The sequence below is a fragment of the Cheilinus undulatus genome, linkage group 7 (assembly GCF_018320785.1).
Source record: "Cheilinus undulatus linkage group 7, ASM1832078v1, whole genome shotgun sequence".
NCBI lineage: Eukaryota > Metazoa > Chordata > Actinopteri > Labriformes > Labridae > Cheilinus > Cheilinus undulatus.
This window is the reverse complement of record NC_054871.1, coordinates 25616440-25635313: the sequence shown is the minus strand read 5'-3', so window position 1 is coordinate 25635313 and position 18874 is coordinate 25616440. Positions and strand designations below refer to the sequence as shown.

Below are 18874 nucleotides of genomic sequence, written 5' to 3'. Positions count from 1 at the left end.
GCAAAATGGATATACAGTTTTAATTTGGTGGGCAACTTCCCGTCAGCTAGCTAGCTAGCATTCTGGTTGACAGAAATGTAGCTTCTGCCTGTCGAGCTATCTGTCAATCAAATGAGATGCACCAAGCAGTCTGCAGTGAGGTTTTTCCTAAATATAATCTAAACGATTGTGGTACAAAAAATCCCTTCCCCCACAGCAAGAGCACAATTACACACTAGCTAATAGACAGGTTTGATATTTTGAACCAGGCTGTAAACCAGTTTATTTCTAGTGTAAAAACTGTCTGTTTAACATGTGTCCTGATGGGACTTCTGGTGTTCCTGCAGCCAGCCTCAAGTGGACACTCGCGGTATTGCAATTATTTGCACTTTGGCATTGGCTTCATTTTTCAGGACCAGAGGTTGCTGCTTGAGGAGAAAGCACTCCTGATATTATCCTGCCCTTTGACCTTATGTTGACCTTATGATCAGAGCCCAGCTGCCTGGCTCTGTGCCAGAGAAGAGACAGAGTTAGTTTTCTGGCTCAAATCTCTGTTATGATGCTTGACATGCCTAACATTTCTCCAGTGTGCATGTAAGATATGTCACTATTTTCATTAGAATATTCAAAATTAATTCAAGTATTTGGTAATGCCTTTATATGAGTGTTTTACATTTCTTTTACTTTTAGAATTTGGGTGATTGAATTAGTTCAAATAGAATTAAGGTTGTCACTAAGAGTAAAAAGCTTTAAATGTAAGGACTTTTTATTGACTAAAACAGGACCAAAATGGTTTTTGAGTTTTGTCAATGAAAGTTACACTAAAACTATAAATGTTATAAATGACTAAAATATGGCCAAAACTATAAAGATGAATACTAAGTAGCTGCCAGAATGAACACTGGGTCATGGAAATTCAAAAATTCTGATTTCTGTCAATAAAAACCCCTTACATTTTAGTCAGGACTTTTAGTCTTGTTAATTCTCTTTGAACTAATTTAATTATCCAAACTGTAATATCATTTTAAATTCTAAGCACCGCTTTATGCCTTATCAATAATGCAACTAAAATAAAATCCTTTTCAAAAGGAGAACCCTTATCTTTTTAATCAATATTGATACCCTTTAACAATTCAAGACAACAAGATTCGAGACATCTTATTTTTCAGCAAAAGTTGTTTATCCTGTTTTTTCCAAGCAACTGAATTTATTCAAATTTCTTGAAACTTCTTTTCTTGAAGTTACATTTGAACACATCATGATTTATTTTTCTTAACATCTGTTGGGAATTGTAATTCTAGATTTTGGTTATTGTTAAAATATTAATAATGATTATTATCATGATCGTTAAAATAATAAATACAATTACAAATCAAGAATAATAAATATTGGAGCACCACCCTAGAGCAGGGAACAACAACCATAAAGGAGCAAAAATCAGTCCCACAGTAAAAATTAAAATAACTCCTCTTTAATAAATAATAGAATTTATCTAACAATGCAGCATCAAGCAAAATATATGACACTTAAATAACTATGATGAAAATTTAACTGCAAGCCTTAACATATTGGAAAGCATGGTGAGCATGTGCGTGTTAGAGAGAGAGCGAGAGACAGAGAGAGAACAAAGGAGGCAATATGGTTGAATCACATGTGGTTACATGTGATGGTGTGAAATAGATATTCAATCAAGAATTGACTGAGAAAAACAGGAAGGAGCAGTGCGGCAAATAAAGAAACTTGAGCTCTCAATTACAATCACAGTATGGTCACTTCACCACTCAGAAACCTTGTGGCCCGACTTTGATTCTACAGCAGCTACACTGATGTTTGTGTAAGTGAGTTCAAAGTATCGGACATAAATGGACACAGCAAAGTAAATCAACAACAGATACGCAGAAACAACAGGACAACAAATGCAGCTTTCAACAAATGCACATGAATTACTTCCTACAGTTACTTCTGCCCAAACAAAGCCTCCTAGTTGTGATCACGGTGTGATAAGAGTCTGTTGTCCATTTACATCCAGGAGTGAGCAGAGGTCAGTCTATTAATGCTTCTTCCATGGTTTGTTCCAGCAAGTGGAAAGTCGTTAGCAGCAGTGCTCAACTTTCTTGTGAGAGCAAGGCTATATCATCTTCTTCGGGTTCCATGGGCTGCCTTTAGCTCTCATATACGGATACCTGGAAGGCAGATGGTCTGCTGCAGGAATGGTGATGAAAAGGCAAGGAGGAGGGGGTCATGAGAGGTTTACTTGTCTTAAACCCTTTACAGTTTCTTCTAAGGTCTCCTCCTATCAGACAGCAGGATGTGTCATTTTCACACCTTGGTGTGAAATACTGGAAGGACACCAGGGATGACGAGTCTGTTGGTTTTCATGGCTCTTTGTCAGACAAATTCCTACAAATGTACCACAAATCAGGCGCCAGTTCTGGTATTTAGGCAGAGTCTATTTTTTCCCCACATGGCTGATGCCAACACCTCTGACTAACAGTCAAAAAGAAAGTTCGGGTGTAACTATCGTGCGGCTGCCGAGGTTTTAGCTGGCTCTAAAACAAACCAGTATAAATACTGATGTCTCTTTATGATCCACATAAGAAAAGAAGACCATCAGGGAATTTTTTAACATTTTCACGGAAAGTAATCAAAATGTGTAAAACATTTGAAGTTTAAAAGGCAGAATGACTAGAATTCTGGTCAGAAAGTCTTAGCATTTAAAGGACAAGATAAGATCATCACAAGATGTGCCTCTTCCATGAGAGTGGCCAAAATTAACACAATAAGAAAGATCCTTATTGGACCCTTACCTTTTGTCTACTGAATATTCCCTGAATGTTAAATACTGCCATCTTATGGAAGGAAGTTGGCAAAACTTTTTTAACCATTTGGCCACAACACCAAATACATTGTCAAGTCCCTGTGACAAACACCAGACAAAACAAATGAGTTGCATATGTTTTAACGTCTAATTACTTCCTATTATTTAAATGAGGAAGTTTAATCAAAATGTAATCAACAGACAGTAGAAACCGGAGATAAGCACAAGCGAAATGGAAGTAAAGCCTTTCATTTGAAGTCTGGTCCTCTTTTTCCTGATTTGGGTGAAAGAGTCCCCATCTCTCTTGGAGAGGTCTAATTGGAGACCAAGGGAAGTAAGATAAATGGTCTTTGACCTAAATATTCACCATGACCCATTACAGCAACAAAAATGCACATCTTATTCATGTAAAATGTTGCCTGTGTATAAAGGTAATGGCCATGTCTTACTTAGTATGGCTTTTCAAAGTCTGAACCAAAGTTGGGATGTAAGAATAGAAATTAGAGAAGTGGAAGCTACCCAGGGAGTCTGACCCCAATAACAACCACTTAGTAAACTCCAAAAACTGACTGAGGCCAGGCAAGACGGCTGAGTTAACAAGGGGCAGGCTCCAGTGCCACTGACCTAGCACATGTGGGTTTATATTACTAAATTATGTCTAGGGAGGACTCCTACTGGCTCTTTCAGGGAACTGGTCTCTGTGGGCAAACTGTTTACATACCACTGAGAATGTTTAGAGTGTGTCCATGAAGGGTAAGCATTAAAGCCTATAAAATCTTCTGGTGCCCTGAAAGATAGCCTTGAATACCTTTGACATGTGATGGTAGGAGGTAAAAGTTTAATTATTCCTTAACTTTGAAAATATCCTTGCATTTTTACCTTAATTCCAATAACTGAAATAATTTATACATGCAAACATAAAATATCTTGCATCACTGCAGTGCAGAAACTGGCTGGAAAATGGCTCTTATCTGGAACTGCAGACATGTGTTACACCCTGCCTCACGTGTAATATAACCAACTCTAGGTTGGCTGTAAACATTGATGCTGAAGATAACTAATGAGACTGAGTTTGTTTGTGTCTCCTCTCTGCTGTAATAATCATTTCATCCATGGACAGGAGATACAAAGGTAGGCAGAAGTTCAGTTTTTTGGCATTTGACTTTCTTAACACATTTTTTATTGATAAGAAAAATACAGCTTGTTATGATGTTACTTACATATCTGAAAAATATCCAAACTTCTTTATTATTTGAATGAAAATCATTGCAATATTTTTGCATTTTGTCTTTTTTATAGAGATGTTGAAGACAGAAGTCACTGTTCTGTTGTTTGGTACTATTTGAGTCTTTAATGACTCAAACCAACAATTGTGGAGATGCAAAGGCTGCGAAGCAAACCAGTTTGTTTTTGGTCCATCTACAACGAGAATCCCAAGCTCTTTGAGACCTGGCGTAACAGAAGTTTTCTTTGTGGAAAGCCAGATTAGAACAATTCCTGATGAAGCCTTTTCTAATCTCACCTTTCTAACAAAGGTGGAGTTTATAAACACCAAAACGTCCTCAATTGAGCCAGAAGCTTTTGCAGGTCTGGTAAACCTGGTGCACCTCGAGATCTCCAACAATCCACTGATGTCACTTCCTGTGGGAGTGTTTAGAGACCTTTCCAACCTGGAGAAGACTTTGCTGATGATGAATAAGCTGCGTCGTCTGGATAAAGGCTTATTTGATGGCTTAAAAAAGGTAACACACCTCATGCTTCACGGGAATGAGATCCAAATGATTGAGGATGGGGTCTTTGATGATCTTGAGAGCCTCACACTCCTCCATTTAGCTAAAAACAATCTCTCTGCTGTGTCTACTGACTGGTTTTCAAAGATGAACAAACTGCAGACCTTGAGGCTCTATGAGAATCAGCTCACAACCATTCCTGAAGACATCTTTCAGAATTTGCCAAATTTGAGGGAAATTGGCTTGCATGGCAACAAAATTGTGGAACTGCCACCAAATTTACTGCCACATAAAGGTAAACTCCAGAAGCTTTATTTGGAAAGTAATCTCCTGACTCATCTGCCTGAGGGTTTTTTTGTTGGCTTCCCACAGCTTAAAACACTGACACTGCACAAGAATAAACTAACCAGTCTACCTGCAGTGCTTTTTGGAGATCTGCCCAAACTAACACAATTAAGTTTCAGCCAAAACAACCTCAGCTCTCTTCCTAAAGGGATACTCAGCCCTCTGAAGGCGCTAACAAAACTGGATCTATCAAAAAATCAATTTGCAACACTGCATTCTGAGTATTTTGAAGGTGCTGAGAAACTCAAGGACCTGAATCTACAGAACAACATGATTGATTCACTGGATGAAAATGTGTTTGAAAAGCTACAATCGCTGATAACACTGAAGCTAGCTCATAACAACCTGCAGACGCTCCCTGGGGACATTTTTCAACCTCTGATCAAATTAAAGAAGGTTTATCTTAATGACAACCCCTGGCACTGTGACTGTAATCTGATTGATCTACACCTCTGGATGAAGCAAAACCCTGAAAAGGTTGGGGATCCTGTGTTGTGTGAGCATCCCGAAAATCTAAAAGGACAGGAAATGACCTCATTGACAGAGGAGCAATTCATTTGCCTCACCACGATCATTCCTCTAACAACAACCATCACAACAACTCCCATGATTACAACAACACTCCCAACGACGGCCCTGAAGACCACCATTCTTACCACTACAACACCAACCACCACTTTGCCAACTACAACCGCAACCACTACCACAGTGAGTACCACACTCCCAACTACTGACCTAACAACCACCATTGCCACTACAACACTTCCTACTACAACCCCAACCACCACAGTGGGTACAACGCGCCAAGCTAACAACCATCATCGCCACTACTACAACCCCGGCCACCACGTTGAGCTGCAGGAGGAATAATAAAGGCAGCAGAGATTTAAAGGCCAGGAACAACAAGTGTGTACTTTAGGCTTGACCGCCCAACACCGGCAGCCCATGAACTTTAGAAGCACAGAGGAGCTGCTCACTGATTACTGTGGTTGACTTGGCAAATGTGGATAGAGTTGCTTTGTGATCCCATAAGATAGAGCTGATTATGAGATCACAAAGGCAGCAGGTATAACTGCTTCAGCTTCATTCAGACCTCCCTGCTAAGACACAAGTGAATAGAAGATGTACTGGTTATAAAAATCAAAAAAAAAAAAAAACAGCTTTTGAGCCACATGGTTATGGCAGTGAATGGTGAATGTAACCTCAATGAAACAAAGCTCCCTTCTCACAGAAATTAAGGCTTCATTGAGTAGTTTCTTATACCTTTATCCCATTTTCTCTGACAGTAACGGCAATTTGACTGAGGCTTTTCCTGCTAATAGGATACTTTTTAACGTGTTGCTAGCTTTCTCTTATGCAAAATCTTACATGCCATTTTGACTCGACTGGAATAAAAATAATCTTTTGGTATGCACTCTTTACATGCTGATGTACACTGAATAAATGCATTCTTTAAAAGGAAAAAGTCTAACTTTCTTTTTAGAAAATAAGTCCACACTTATTTCCAACATGAATGCACAGATGCTCATCTCTGCCTGTGTTTTAACAGTGATTTTTCAACAGTCCAGCACTAACATTTTAGTCTTTGAGATAAATGCAAATAAAGTCTTTAATTTGTCGCCTGGTTTTCCTGATTTGGATGCAAGGCTTTTCATAAGGGGAGAAACAGGAGCCCAGTCTAACTGGGGCCAATGGAAGGAAGAGAAATGGTTTGTCCTAAACTAATTAGGAATATAGGATTATTGTGTTTGACCTAAGAATTCATCATCACTTATCATAGCAACAAAAAAACCTTTTCTTTATGGTTGCTTCAGTAAAATATTGCCTGATTCAAAAGGCAAATCCCATTTTCTAACAACTGTATGAGTCTTTTCGTACTATGGCCATTTCAAAGCCTGCACCAGTTTAGGATGTTAGAAATGACAGGTGCAGATGAAGCGGGTGCTAGCAAGGAAATGTGACGCCAATAACCAGTTAGCAAACTCCACAGCTGAAATAACCCAGGCACAGACGTGAATGTTAGCCAGAGGAAGAGGCTAGTGCTACTGACCGAGCACACATGGGTTTACATTACTAAAGTATTTCTGGGGAGGGTCTTTCAGGGGGCAAGGTGTTTCCGTTTGGGTGCAGATCCATTTTTTAAAATGGCTAAATGTTTACATACCATAGAGAATGTTTAGAGTGTGTGTGTTACACACAGTTTTAAGAAACAGCATTGTGAAAATGTGATGTATTTGACAGAGATTAAAAATTCAAGAAGTTCTGTGTCTTACTAACACATGAACAAATACGCAGTGCTACTATGCCAACACAGCCTCACCCTGTGAGTTTTTTTCATGTGCGACAGAAGACTTGTTTCTGTCAGCTTGCTGGTTTTCCTCAAGTGAGAGTGCAGCATGAGGAGGTGTTGCAGAAGTGTGTTATTCTGTTAGATGGCGTTAATAACAAGACCCTGATGGGTTGTGTTGTTTTTGTGGGCATACGATACTAAAAATAAATCACTTACTACAGCTGTAAATCCAAGACATACTCTCAAACATTGCAGAAAATCTTTTGGGTCTTAGACATCTGTTGGACAAGCATGAGCTGAACAATTTCTGTTATGGACATGTCTAAGATAACTAAAATGTAGTATATAGAAGGAATGGATGGTAATAAAGTAATACTTTGTCCTGGGGTATTAAAAATAGCTACATCAGTGCTTTAATTACTGTCATGAAAACTGTGTGATGAATTGAATACTTAAAAAGCCTTAACAGTGTATGTCTGTTTTTAGTAAATGCGATTAAAGGAAAACAGAACTCATGCTAATTATGTCAGGCTAATCTGTAAAAAAAATCAAGGTTATTTTGGGTGCTCTAGTGGTCTTTAACTTTTTATAAGCTTCCTGTACAGTGAAATTGGCTAAATGGGGTTTGCCATAGTTGTGCAATGCAAAATTGAATACTAATAAATTGAACAGATTTCATCTGTACAAAATATCACCCTATCCTCCTGACTACCAGGAAAAAAAATGTTGTCCAGTCACATTTTTGAAAATCCCCCAATTTTTGTAAGGTAATTAGAATAAAGAAAACTTTTTTTTTCTTTTTTTTTTAAGATTTTATTTTTGAGATATCATGTGCCCACTATAGTGGACATCTGAACGCCATACGTGTGAAACCGATCCTTAATCCACATAAGCCATCCACATCCACATAACTGTTCACTATCACTGTTGTTTTGTTTTGTTTTGCTTTGTTGTGCTTATTTGGTATGATGCTTCAAAAAGTAATAACCTGAGCCTGTGTTTGACCCTCTGAACCTGTGAAGTTACCCCCTAAGTCTATGATGAGGCCCTCTGATCCTGTGATCTGGTCCTCTGAGCCTGTGAAGTTACCCTCTGAGCCTGTGATGGGGCCCTGTGAGCCTGTGATGTGACCATCTGAGCCTGTGATGAGGCCCGCTGAGCTTGTGATGAGGCCCTCTGAGCCTGTGAAGTAAACCTTTAAACATGTACTGAGGCCCTCTGAGCCTGTGATTTGGCCCTCTGAGCCTGTGATGTGACCCTCTGAGCCTGTGATGAGGCCCTCTGAGCCTGTGATGAGGCCCTCTGAGCCTGTGGTGTGACCCTCTGAGCCTGTGATGTTACCCTCTGAGCCTGTGATTTAAACCTCTGAGCCTGTGATTTGACCCCCTGAGCCTGTGTTGAGGCCCTCTGAGCCTGTAATGTGGCCCTCCGAGCCTGTGATTTAAACCTCTGAGCCTTTGATTTGACCCCCTGAGCCTGTGTTGAGGCCTTCTGAGCCTTTGACGAGGCCCTCTGAGCCTGTGATGTTACCCTCTGAGCCTGTGACGAGGCCCTCTGAGCCTGTGATGTGGCCCTCTGAGCCTGTGATTTGACCCTGTGAGCCTGTGGTGTGACCCTCTAAGCCTGTGATGAGGCCCTCTGAGCCTGTGAAGTGACTCTCTGAGCCTGTGAAGGTACCCTGTGAGCCTGTGATGAGGCCCTCTGAGCCTGTAATGTGGCCCTCCAAGCCTGTGATTTAAACCTCTGAGCCTTTGATTTGACCCCCTGAGCCTGTGTTGAGGCCCTCTGAGCCTGTGATGTGGCCCTCTGAGCCTGTGATGAGACCCTCTGAGCCTGTGATTTGACCCTCTGAGCCTGTGATGAGGCCCACAGAGCCTGTGATTTGACCATCTGAACCTGTGATGAGGCCCTCTGAGCCTGTGAAGTGACCCTCTGAGCCTGTGAAGGCCCTCTGAGCCTGTGATGTGGCCCTCTGAGCTTGTGATGAGACCCTCTGAGCCTATGATTTGACCCTCTGAGCCTGTGATGAGGCCCGCAGAGCCTGTGATTTGACCATCTGAGCCTGTGATGTGGCCCTCTGAGCTTGTGATGAGGCCCTCTGAGCTTGTGATGTGACCCTCTGAGCCTGTGATGTGACCTTCTGAGCCTGTGATGTTACCTTCTGAGCCTGTGATGAGGCCCTCTGAGCCTGTGTAATAACCCTCTGAACCTGTGATGAGGCCCTCTGAGCCTGTAAAGTTTCCCTCTGAGCCTGTGATGAGGCCTTCTGAGCCTGTGAAGTAACCCTCTGAGCTTTTGATCAGGCCCTCTGAGCCTGTGATGTGGCCCTCTAAGCCTGTGGTTTGACCTTCTGAGCCTGTGAAGTTACCCTCTGAGCCTGTGATAGGCCCTCTAAGCCTGTGAAGTTTTTCTCTGAGCCTATGATGTAGCCCTCTGAGCCTGTGATTTAAACCTCTGAGCCTGTGATTTGACCACTGAGCCTGTGTTGAGGCCCTCTGAGCCTGTGATGTGGCCCTCTGAGCCTGTGATGGGACCCTCTGAGCCTGTGATTTGACCCTCTAAGCCTGTAATGAGGCCTGCAGAGCCTGTGAAGTTACCCTCTGAGTCTGTGAAGGGGCCCGCTGAGCCTGTGATGAGGCCCTCTGCGCCTGTGAAGTGGCCCGCTGAGTCTGTGATGAGGCCCTCTGAGCCTGTGATTTGACCTTCTGAGCCTGTGATGTTACCTTCTGAGCGTGTGAAGGCCCTCTGAACCTGTGATGTGACCCTCTGAGCCTCTGATGTGACCATTTGAGCCTTTGATTTGACCCCCTGAGCCTGTGATGAGGCCCTCTGAGCTTGTGATGTGACCCTCTGAGCCTGTGATGAGGCCCTCTGAGCCTGTTGAGTAACCCTCTGAACCTGTGATTAGGCCCTCTAAGCTTGTGATGTGGCCCTCTGAGCCTGTGATGAGGCCCTCTGAGCCTGTGATGTGGCCCTTTGAGCCTGTGATTTGACCCTCTGTGATTTGACCCTCTGGGTCTGTGATGTTAGCCTCTGAGCCTGTGATGAGGCCCTCTGAGCTTGTGATGTGACCCTCTGAGCCTGTGATGAGGCCCTCTGAGCCTGTGGAGTAACCCTCTGAACCTGTGATTAGGCCCTCTAAGCTTGTGATGTGGCCCTCTGAGCCTGTGATGAGGCCCTCTGAGCCTGTGATGTGGCCCTTTGAGCCTGTGATTTGACCCTCTGTGATTTGACCCTCTGGGTCTGTGATGTTAGCCTCTGAGCCGTTGATGAGGCCCTCTGAGCCTGTGAAGTTTCCCTCTAACCTGTGAAGTTACCCACTTAGCTTGTGATGAGGCCCTCTGAGCCTGTGATTTGACCCTCTGAGCCTGTGATGTGGCCCTCTGAGCCTGTGATTTGACCTTCTGAGCCTGTGATGTTACCTTCTGAGCGTGTGAAGGCCCTCTGAACCTGTGATGTGACCCTCTGAGCCTGTGATGTGACCATCTGAGCCGGTGATGAGGCCCTCTGAACCTGTGATGTGACCCTCTGAGCCTGTGATGTGACCATCTGAGCCGGTGATGAGGCCCTCTGAGCTTGTGATGAGGCACTCTGAGCTTTTGATGTGACCCTCTGAGCCTGTGATGAGGCCCTCTGAGCCTGTGAAGTAACCCTCTGAACCTGTGATGAGGCACTCTGAGCTTGTGATGTGGCCCTCTGAGCCTGTGATTTGACCATCTGAGCCTGTGATGAGGCCCTCTGAGCTTGTGATGAGGCCCTCTGAGCCTGTGATGTGACCCTTTGAGCCTTTGATTTGACCCTCTGGGCCTGTGATGTTAGCCTCTGAGCCGGTGATGAGTCCCTCTGAGCCTGTGAAGTTTCCCTCTAACCTGTGAAGTTACCCTCTGAGCTTGTGATGAGGCCCTCTGAGCCTGTCAAGTTACATGCTGAGCCTGTGATGAGGCCCCTCTAGGAAACACAAAGGAATACCTTGCACTTTGTGCACATCACATTCAGTATGTTTTGCTTTTGCAGCCGGATCTGCAACATCTTGATGCATGTGTTTTGTCCACCTGGCTTAAACACATGCATCTTGATCTTTTTCATCAGACAACTCAATATCTGAGTTTCCATCAGCAGTTTGCAGTAAAATTCAATGCGTTGTTAAGAGACTTGTATAAAATATGCCAGCAACATTTCAAGCCAAAATTTGCTCAGTAAAAAGTATTATGCACTTAATTTTCTTCTTCCCATAAAATGCGCTTGCACTGAAGGAAACCATTTTCCTTGATGAGAAAGAAAAAGGTACCAAAGCCCCACCCTTTCACATTTGTTATCATTGAAAAGCCCTAAATGTCCTCTGTTACGGTGCCCGAGAGGTCTCACACGAATGCAAATTCAAAACGCTTTGCAAAAAGAAAAAACACGACATTTGAGAAAAACACACACAAAAAAGTTCACAACACAAACACAAAAAGCTGCAGCGCATGAATACAAACACTCAGCGCCGCGCATGGACACATACACTCGGCACAGCGCGGAGGCAAACAGATTCCACAACAGCACAAAAACACAACAACTTGGCGCAGCAGATGCAAATAAAAAGTCACAACAGAAGTCACAAACGCGCTGTTTCCCAGTTAAAATTACTTCTAAAATGTATCGATTACAAAATAAAATGTGCAAAAAGTGGAGCTGAAGAACGAACAGTGTTTACTTACTATAATTACTCGATCCAAGCGTGTCTTCAGTTAGTTTGCATTGTGGTTGTGAGTGCTGGTGTCATGGCCATTGTATCCAGAGCCTTCAGAGGTTCCCGCTTTGATGGAATCGGTCCGTCCCTAATAACGGCCCCACTTCCGTTGTGACTTTTTATTTGCATCTGCTGCGCAAAGTTGTTGTATTTTTGTGCTGTTGTGGAATCTGTTTGCCTCTGCACTGTGCCGAGTTTATGTATCCATGCACGGCGCTGAGTGTTTGTATTCATGCGCTGCAGCAAGTTTTTGTATTTGTGTTGTGAACTTTTGTTTTTGTGTTTTTCTCAAATGTCACTGTGTTTTTTCTTTTTGTAAAGCATTTTGAATTTGCATTCGTGTGAGACCTCTGTAGATGTCAAAAGGAGTTAATTCAGTAGTATGCAGTGGGTGGGAGATATTCAGGTTTAGAAATGTCCTTCACAGAGGACAAATTTGAACTACTGTTAGTCAGGAGGATATGAGTGTATGTTGGTATGGACTCTCAATACACCTGGCAAGTACAAGTCAGCTTGGACGGTGCTCATCTGAGATACAATAACCTTCCTGTGGATAAAAAAAAGATGCCAGTTTGAGGCCCAGCCATGAACATGACCCTTCACAAAGGATAACTTCCTTAAAAATATTTCATCATTCACCATGTCTCATTTAGCTGTACACCAAAGAAGAAGTTCCTGTAGAAAGAGTTTCTGCCCTAGAGGCTTTTATGTAGAGCTTCCCATCTGCCCACAAAATTTCATGGATCTACAACAAAGTCAAAGAAGGAGTCTCTGGTGAAAACTGTTAGGGGGCGCTATTGTGGCAATTCTGGATGGCTGTATTGGAGACCCAAAAAATACTTTTGCCACCTGCGAAGTTTCTCAGAAACTGGAATATGTTAAGGGCATCCAAACATCATACATTGATGTCAAATGTGTAATTATTATAATCCTTGCAGATACAATTAGGTCCGCACTCCACACAGTACTTGGGCCCTAATTATCTTGCATTACTGCAGTGCAGAAACTGGCTGGAAAATGGCTCTTATCTGGAACTGCAGACATGTGTTACACCCTGCCTCACGTGTAATATAACCAACTCTAGGTTGGCTGTAAACATTGATGCTGAAGATAACTAATGAGACTGAGTTTGTTTGTGTCTCCTCTCTGCTGTAATAATCATTTCATCCATGGACAGGAGATACAAAGGTAGGCAGAAGTTCAGTTTTTTGGCATTTGACTTTCTTAACACATTTTTTATTGATAAGAAAAATACAGCTTGTTATGATGTTACTTACATATCTGAAAAATATCCAAACTTCTTTATTATTTGAATGAAAATCATTGCAATATTTTTGCATTTTGTCTTTTTTATAGAGATGTTGAAGACAGAAGTCACTGTTCTGTTGCTGTTGGTACTATTTGAGTCTTTAATGACTCAAACCAACAATTGTGGAGATGCAAAAGGCTGCGAAGCAAACCAGTTTGTTTTTGGTCCATCTACAACGAGAATCCCAAGCTCTTTGAGACCTGGCGTAACAGAAGTTTTCTTTGTGGAAAGCCAGATTAGAACAATTCCTGATGAAGCCTTTTCTAATCTCACCTTTCTAACAAAGGTGGAGTTTATAAACACCAAAACGTCCTCAATTGAGCCAGAAGCTTTTGCAGGTCTGGTAAACCTGGTGCACCTCGAGATCTCCAACAATCCACTGATGTCACTTCCTGTGGGAGTGTTTAGAGACCTTTCCAACCTGGAGAAGACTTTGCTGATGATGAATAAGCTGCGTCGTCTGGATAAAGGCTTATTTGATGGCTTAAAAAAGGTAACACACCTCATGCTTCACGGGAATGAGATCCAAATGATTGAGGATGGGGTCTTTGATGATCTTGAGAGCCTCACACTCCTCCATTTAGCTAAAAACAATCTCTCTGCTGTGTCTACTGACTGGTTTTCAAAGATGAACAAACTGCAGACCTTGAGGCTCTATGAGAATCAGCTCACAACCATTCCTGAAGACATCTTTCAGAATTTGCCAAATTTGAGGGAAATTGGCTTGCATGGCAACAAAATTGTGGAACTGCCACCAAATTTACTGCCACATAAAGGTAAACTCCAGAAGCTTTATTTGGAAAGTAATCTCCTGACTCATCTGCCTGAAGGGTTTTTTGTTGGCTTCCCACAGCTTAAAACACTGACACTGCACAAGAATAAACTAACTAGTCTACCTGCAGTGCTTTTTGGAGATCTGCCCAAACTAACACAATTAAGTTTCAGCCAAAACAACCTTAGCTCTCTTCCTAAAGGGATACTCAGCCCTCTGAAGGCGCTAACAAAACTGGATCTATCAAAAAATCAATTTGCAACACTGCATTCTGAGTATTTTGAAGGTGCTGAGAAACTCAAGGACCTGAATCTACAGAACAACATGATTGATTCACTGGATGAAAATATGTTTGAAAAGCTACAATCGCTGATAACACTGAAGCTAGCTCATAACAACCTGCAGACGCTCCCTGGGGACATTTTTCAGCCTCTGATCAAATTAAAGAAGGTTTATCTTAATGAAAACCCCTGGCACTGTGACTGTAATCTGATTGATCTACACCTCTGGATGAAGCAAAACCCTGAAAAGGTTGGGGATCCTGTGTTGTGTGAGCATCCTGAAAATCTAAAAGGACAGGAAATGAGCTCATTGACAGAGGAGCAATTTATTTGCCTCACCACGATCATTCCTCTAACAACAACCATCACAACAACTCCCATGATTACAACAACACTCCCAACGACGGCCCTGAAGACCACCATTCTTACCACTACAACACCAACCACCACTTTGCCAACTACAACACCAACCACTACCACAGTGAGTACCACACTCCCAACTACTGACCTAACAACCACCATTGCCACTACAACACTTCCAACTACAACCCCAACCACCACGATGCCAACAACCACAACCATGCCACCTACAACTACCACAGTACCAAGTACCACCACCACACCACCTACAACCACCCGTCTGCCAACAACCACAGCTTTGCCACCTACAACCGCAACCACTACCACAGTGCACACAACGCTCCCAATTACTGAGCTAACAACCACCATTGCCACTACAACACTTCCTACTACAACCCCAACCACCACGATGCCAACAACCACAACCATTCCACCTACAACTACCACAGTACCAAGTACCACCACCACGCCACCTACAACCACCCGTCTGCCAACAACCTCAACCATGCCACCTACAACCACAACCACGGCAACCACTACCACAGTGCCAAGTCAACCACCATTGCCACTACAACACTTCCTACTACAACCCCAACCACCACGATGCCAACAACCACAACCACGGCAACTACAACTACCACAGTGCCAAGTACCACCACCACCCCACCTACAACCACCCATCTGCCAACAACCTCAACCATGCCACCTACAACCACAACCACGGCAACTACAACTACCACAGTGCCAAGTACCACCACCACCCCACCTACAACCACCCATCTGCCAACAACCTCAACCATGCCACCTACAACCACAACCACTACCACAGTGAGCACGACACTCCCAACTACTGACCTAACAACCACCATTACCACTACAACACTTCCTACTACAACCCAAACCACCACGCTGCCAACAACCACAACTGCCTTGACTACAACACTCTCAACCACTGAGCTAACAACCACAGCCCCTACCACTACAGCACCTCCCCCTGCAACTCCAACCACCACTACACGTCCTACAACAACCACCATCCTTACAACTACCACAACATTGCCAACCACTTTACCAGCTACAACCACCACTGTCTCCACCACTACACCAATACCAACAACCACAACCATGCTGACATCATCTGCACCAACAACCATCAAAATTACAACAGCCAAAATAACGACAGTTGAACTCACAACAATGATGGTAACAACCACACTAACCACCACAATGACAACTGCACCCACCACTACTAATGCTGTAACGACTTTACCCACAACCTGTGTAACAACAACCATGACAACAACTTCTAAAACCACAACCACCCCCCTGAGGACCACCCAGCCAACCACCCACACAATGACTCTGCCTCAACAAACTACACCACTGATCTTTGCCTGTCCGATGGATCCACCCAGCCAGAAGCCACCAGTGCCCTTCACAAGTTCATACAGGAATAAAGTTCAGCAGTGCAAATCTAAGACGATGTTCTACACCACCCTACTGGTAGTGGAGGTCATCTGCACCCTTGTTCTGGCTAAGGTCACCCTGTCTATGTATCGTCTGCTGCAGAGCAGAGAGAGGATGAACCACAGGGTCAAACTCACACGCTTTTCCTACAGGAGGGAGGTCATCTTGAGGCCACTGAGGGAGACAGAAACTCACAGACTTTAAACAGCAACAGCACTTTAAATTGAGCTCCTTTTGTTACCTCTGCCAAGGAGGTTATGTGATTGGCAGGATTTGTTAGGTAGTTAGTTTGTTAGTTTGTTAGCAACATAACTCAAAAAAGTAAAGACGGATTTTGATGAAATTTTCAGGAAATGTCAGAAATGGCATAAGGAAGAACTGATTAGATTTTGGGACTAATCCGGATCACTGTCTGGATCCAGGAATGTTTTAAAGGATTCTTTACTAGTGGGAGATAGGGCTAATGGCGGAGGTCTGCGCTCTCCGAGTGCTTTTCTGGTTGGAAATGTAACATTTATATCTAAGTAATGTGTACTTTCGTGATAAAATGTTCCAGGTAACTATAAGAAAATAAAGGACAATGTGAGAATGGTTACAAATTGTAAAGAACTTCCGGAAATTAATTGTTATCACATATAATTTTTGTATGAGTCTAAGCTCATTTTCTAATAAGGCTCCAACAAAATTCACTGTGTTCAAGGGCTCGCTAGAGTTATCCGTGGCCATCCTAGCTCCTTTAATCAGTATTAGCATTTATTAATTCTGATAGTCTTTAGAAATGAAGTGTTTTTTGTCACTCTGTTCTGAAACTTTTAAAAGAAGATATATATATACATGTTTGTGGAATACTTATGTGCTAGTTGTTATGGATATGTAAATAAAATCAGATGGGGTAAATAAATGATATTAATTCTTGTGTATGCATTCTTCAGGTCAGCCCTACATAAGCCACAGCCACAGTGGGCCACCTCAGTCAAAAATGCTGTTTACACCACTGATAATATTAACTATCTATAACAGCGGGTTAGAAAAAAGTTTGTTTGCAAACTTCTTTTTGTTTTTGAAGATGATCAACAATGGTATCTTACAATAAAGATGTAATTAATTATTATTGTTATTTGGAGATAATATCCACAAGGAAGTTGTACACAAAAAAAATGTGTAATTTAAAATCCCTTCAATTTTTTGGCAGTAATGTATCATTGAAAAGTGTATTGAGTCATTAGTAAATCTGAGTGTTCAATTCAGTGCACTTATTTTTAATGAAAATTTTCCACCTAAAAAATATGTTCCATTGCTATGGCTGCAACTCAGAAGCAGATTGCAAGTGATGTAGTCCAACAGCAGGGGGAGCCAGAGATCTGAGCCAATTTACTCCAGATGTGGAAATGTACACAACTATTGTTCTCATGTAAAAGCAAAATAACACAGGTTAAAATTCACTTATGTTGAAGTAAAAGTGCTGGTCTATAGATTTACTCAAGCAAGAGTATAAATTATTGAATTTAAAGCTTACTTTTAATGCTGAGTAGCTGAGGAGTTTTACTGTACAATCCAGTCATTCCTTATTGGCAAGAACAAGAGAATAGATCTACAACCAAGCTTTTTCTGGTTAAGTAACACCTTTATCATAAAGTAAAATATACAGCAAAATGGAAAGTGTAATTACACTCATAAAGAGTTAAATCTTATACTTTAAAGTGTAAATATTGGTCCAAACTACATATAGTTAAACTACACTTCTAAAGTGTTAAATAATTCACAATATGACAGAGCTGCAGTGACTCTTGAAAACCTGTGGCAAGGTGGGTCTTCTCTAGCAAGAACAAAATGGAGTCAACCTTATAGCAAGGCAATGCATACCAGAGCATGTGAGCGGAGCGGATCGGGAGCGAGCGGGAAGCGCGAGCGGAAGGATTTTGGCCAGAGCGCGGAGCGGTTTTTTCAAAAAAAGGTGGACCGGCACCTTATCCTGCGCTCCATCCCGCTCCAGTTTCGCTCTGGTACCGCTCACACCATGCGTCTGAAGCATGTCTCACCCAGAATGCATCTGCAAGAATTTGTATCCGTGAAGCATCCCGTGTTGGTTTCACTGCTCCTGTAGAGAGACAGCGACATCCAGCACGTCAGACTTGGCTTTCCGCCGGAATAATCCGAGAGACTTGAGATGCCTGCACAGTGTTGATATACTCATATTAACACCATCGTCATTTTTTAAAAACATCAGTATTTCCCAGTATCTGAAACCGAGAAGATGGTAATGGTAATGCGCTTCCGTGTTTCGTTGAGTGAGCGGTGAGTGATTGGAGTGGAGCGGGTAGAAACTTGAGTGAGCGGTGGAGCGATAATGAGCGGAGCGGCGTGAATCCCCTCTAAGCAGACGAACGGGCGCAAGGAACAGCTCTGTGAGCGAGGAGCGGGAAATCTCATCACTCCACTCCGCTCACATGCTCTGATGCATACCAATGAAGAATACGCACTATGCATTTCTTAGGAGCACCTAAAAATCACAGAAATCTAACTCAGTAGATAACTTCACTCATGATGCAAATGTTTCTCACCTCAAAAACAACAACAATCCACAAGAAACACGAGCTAAAGAACTCCAGCAAGGATTACTGTACTACAGGAAACATCCAAACACATCTAAAGACTCTGCCCAAGAGCATGATGATGAACTCAGCCCACACACACCCTTATTTGAGATAGCAGTGGGCAGTAACCTGACACGCCAGATAGATGAAAACCTCCCACAGACTATGTTTGGGAAAGTGTAGAGCCTTTGAAAAAA

At 42.5% G+C, this 18874-nt stretch overlaps 2 protein-coding genes across 2 annotated transcripts; both read left to right on the top strand.

Moving 5' to 3' along the window:
* Positions 1–3909: 3909 nt before the first annotated feature.
* On the top strand, positions 3910–6337 carry LOC121512239 (leucine-rich repeat-containing protein 15-like). The gene is made up of 2 exons (XM_041791409.1): positions 3910–3928; positions 4184–6337. Exons 1-2 carry the CDS (start codon positions 3910–3912, stop codon positions 5740–5742), a joined length of 1578 nt encoding a protein of 525 aa, XP_041647343.1. The 3' UTR covers positions 5743–6337.
* A 6629-nt stretch (positions 6338–12966) lies between these two features.
* Positions 12967–16444, top strand: LOC121511752 (leucine-rich repeat-containing protein 15). The gene is made up of 3 exons (XM_041790524.1): positions 12967–13082; positions 13251–15027; positions 15366–16444. The coding sequence occupies exons 1-3, from the start codon at positions 13064–13066 to the stop codon at positions 16285–16287; spliced, it is 2718 nt and encodes a 905-aa protein (XP_041646458.1). The 5' UTR covers positions 12967–13063; the 3' UTR covers positions 16288–16444.
* Positions 16445–18874: the final 2430 nt, after the last annotated feature.

Excerpts from the sequence above, each read along its gene's own strand:
- LOC121511752 (XM_041790524.1), top strand. Across the intron at positions 15,028-15,365 it reads ACAACCCCAACCACCACGAT|TACCACCACCACCCCACCTA; the intron begins GCCAACAACCAC and ends CACAGTGCCAAG.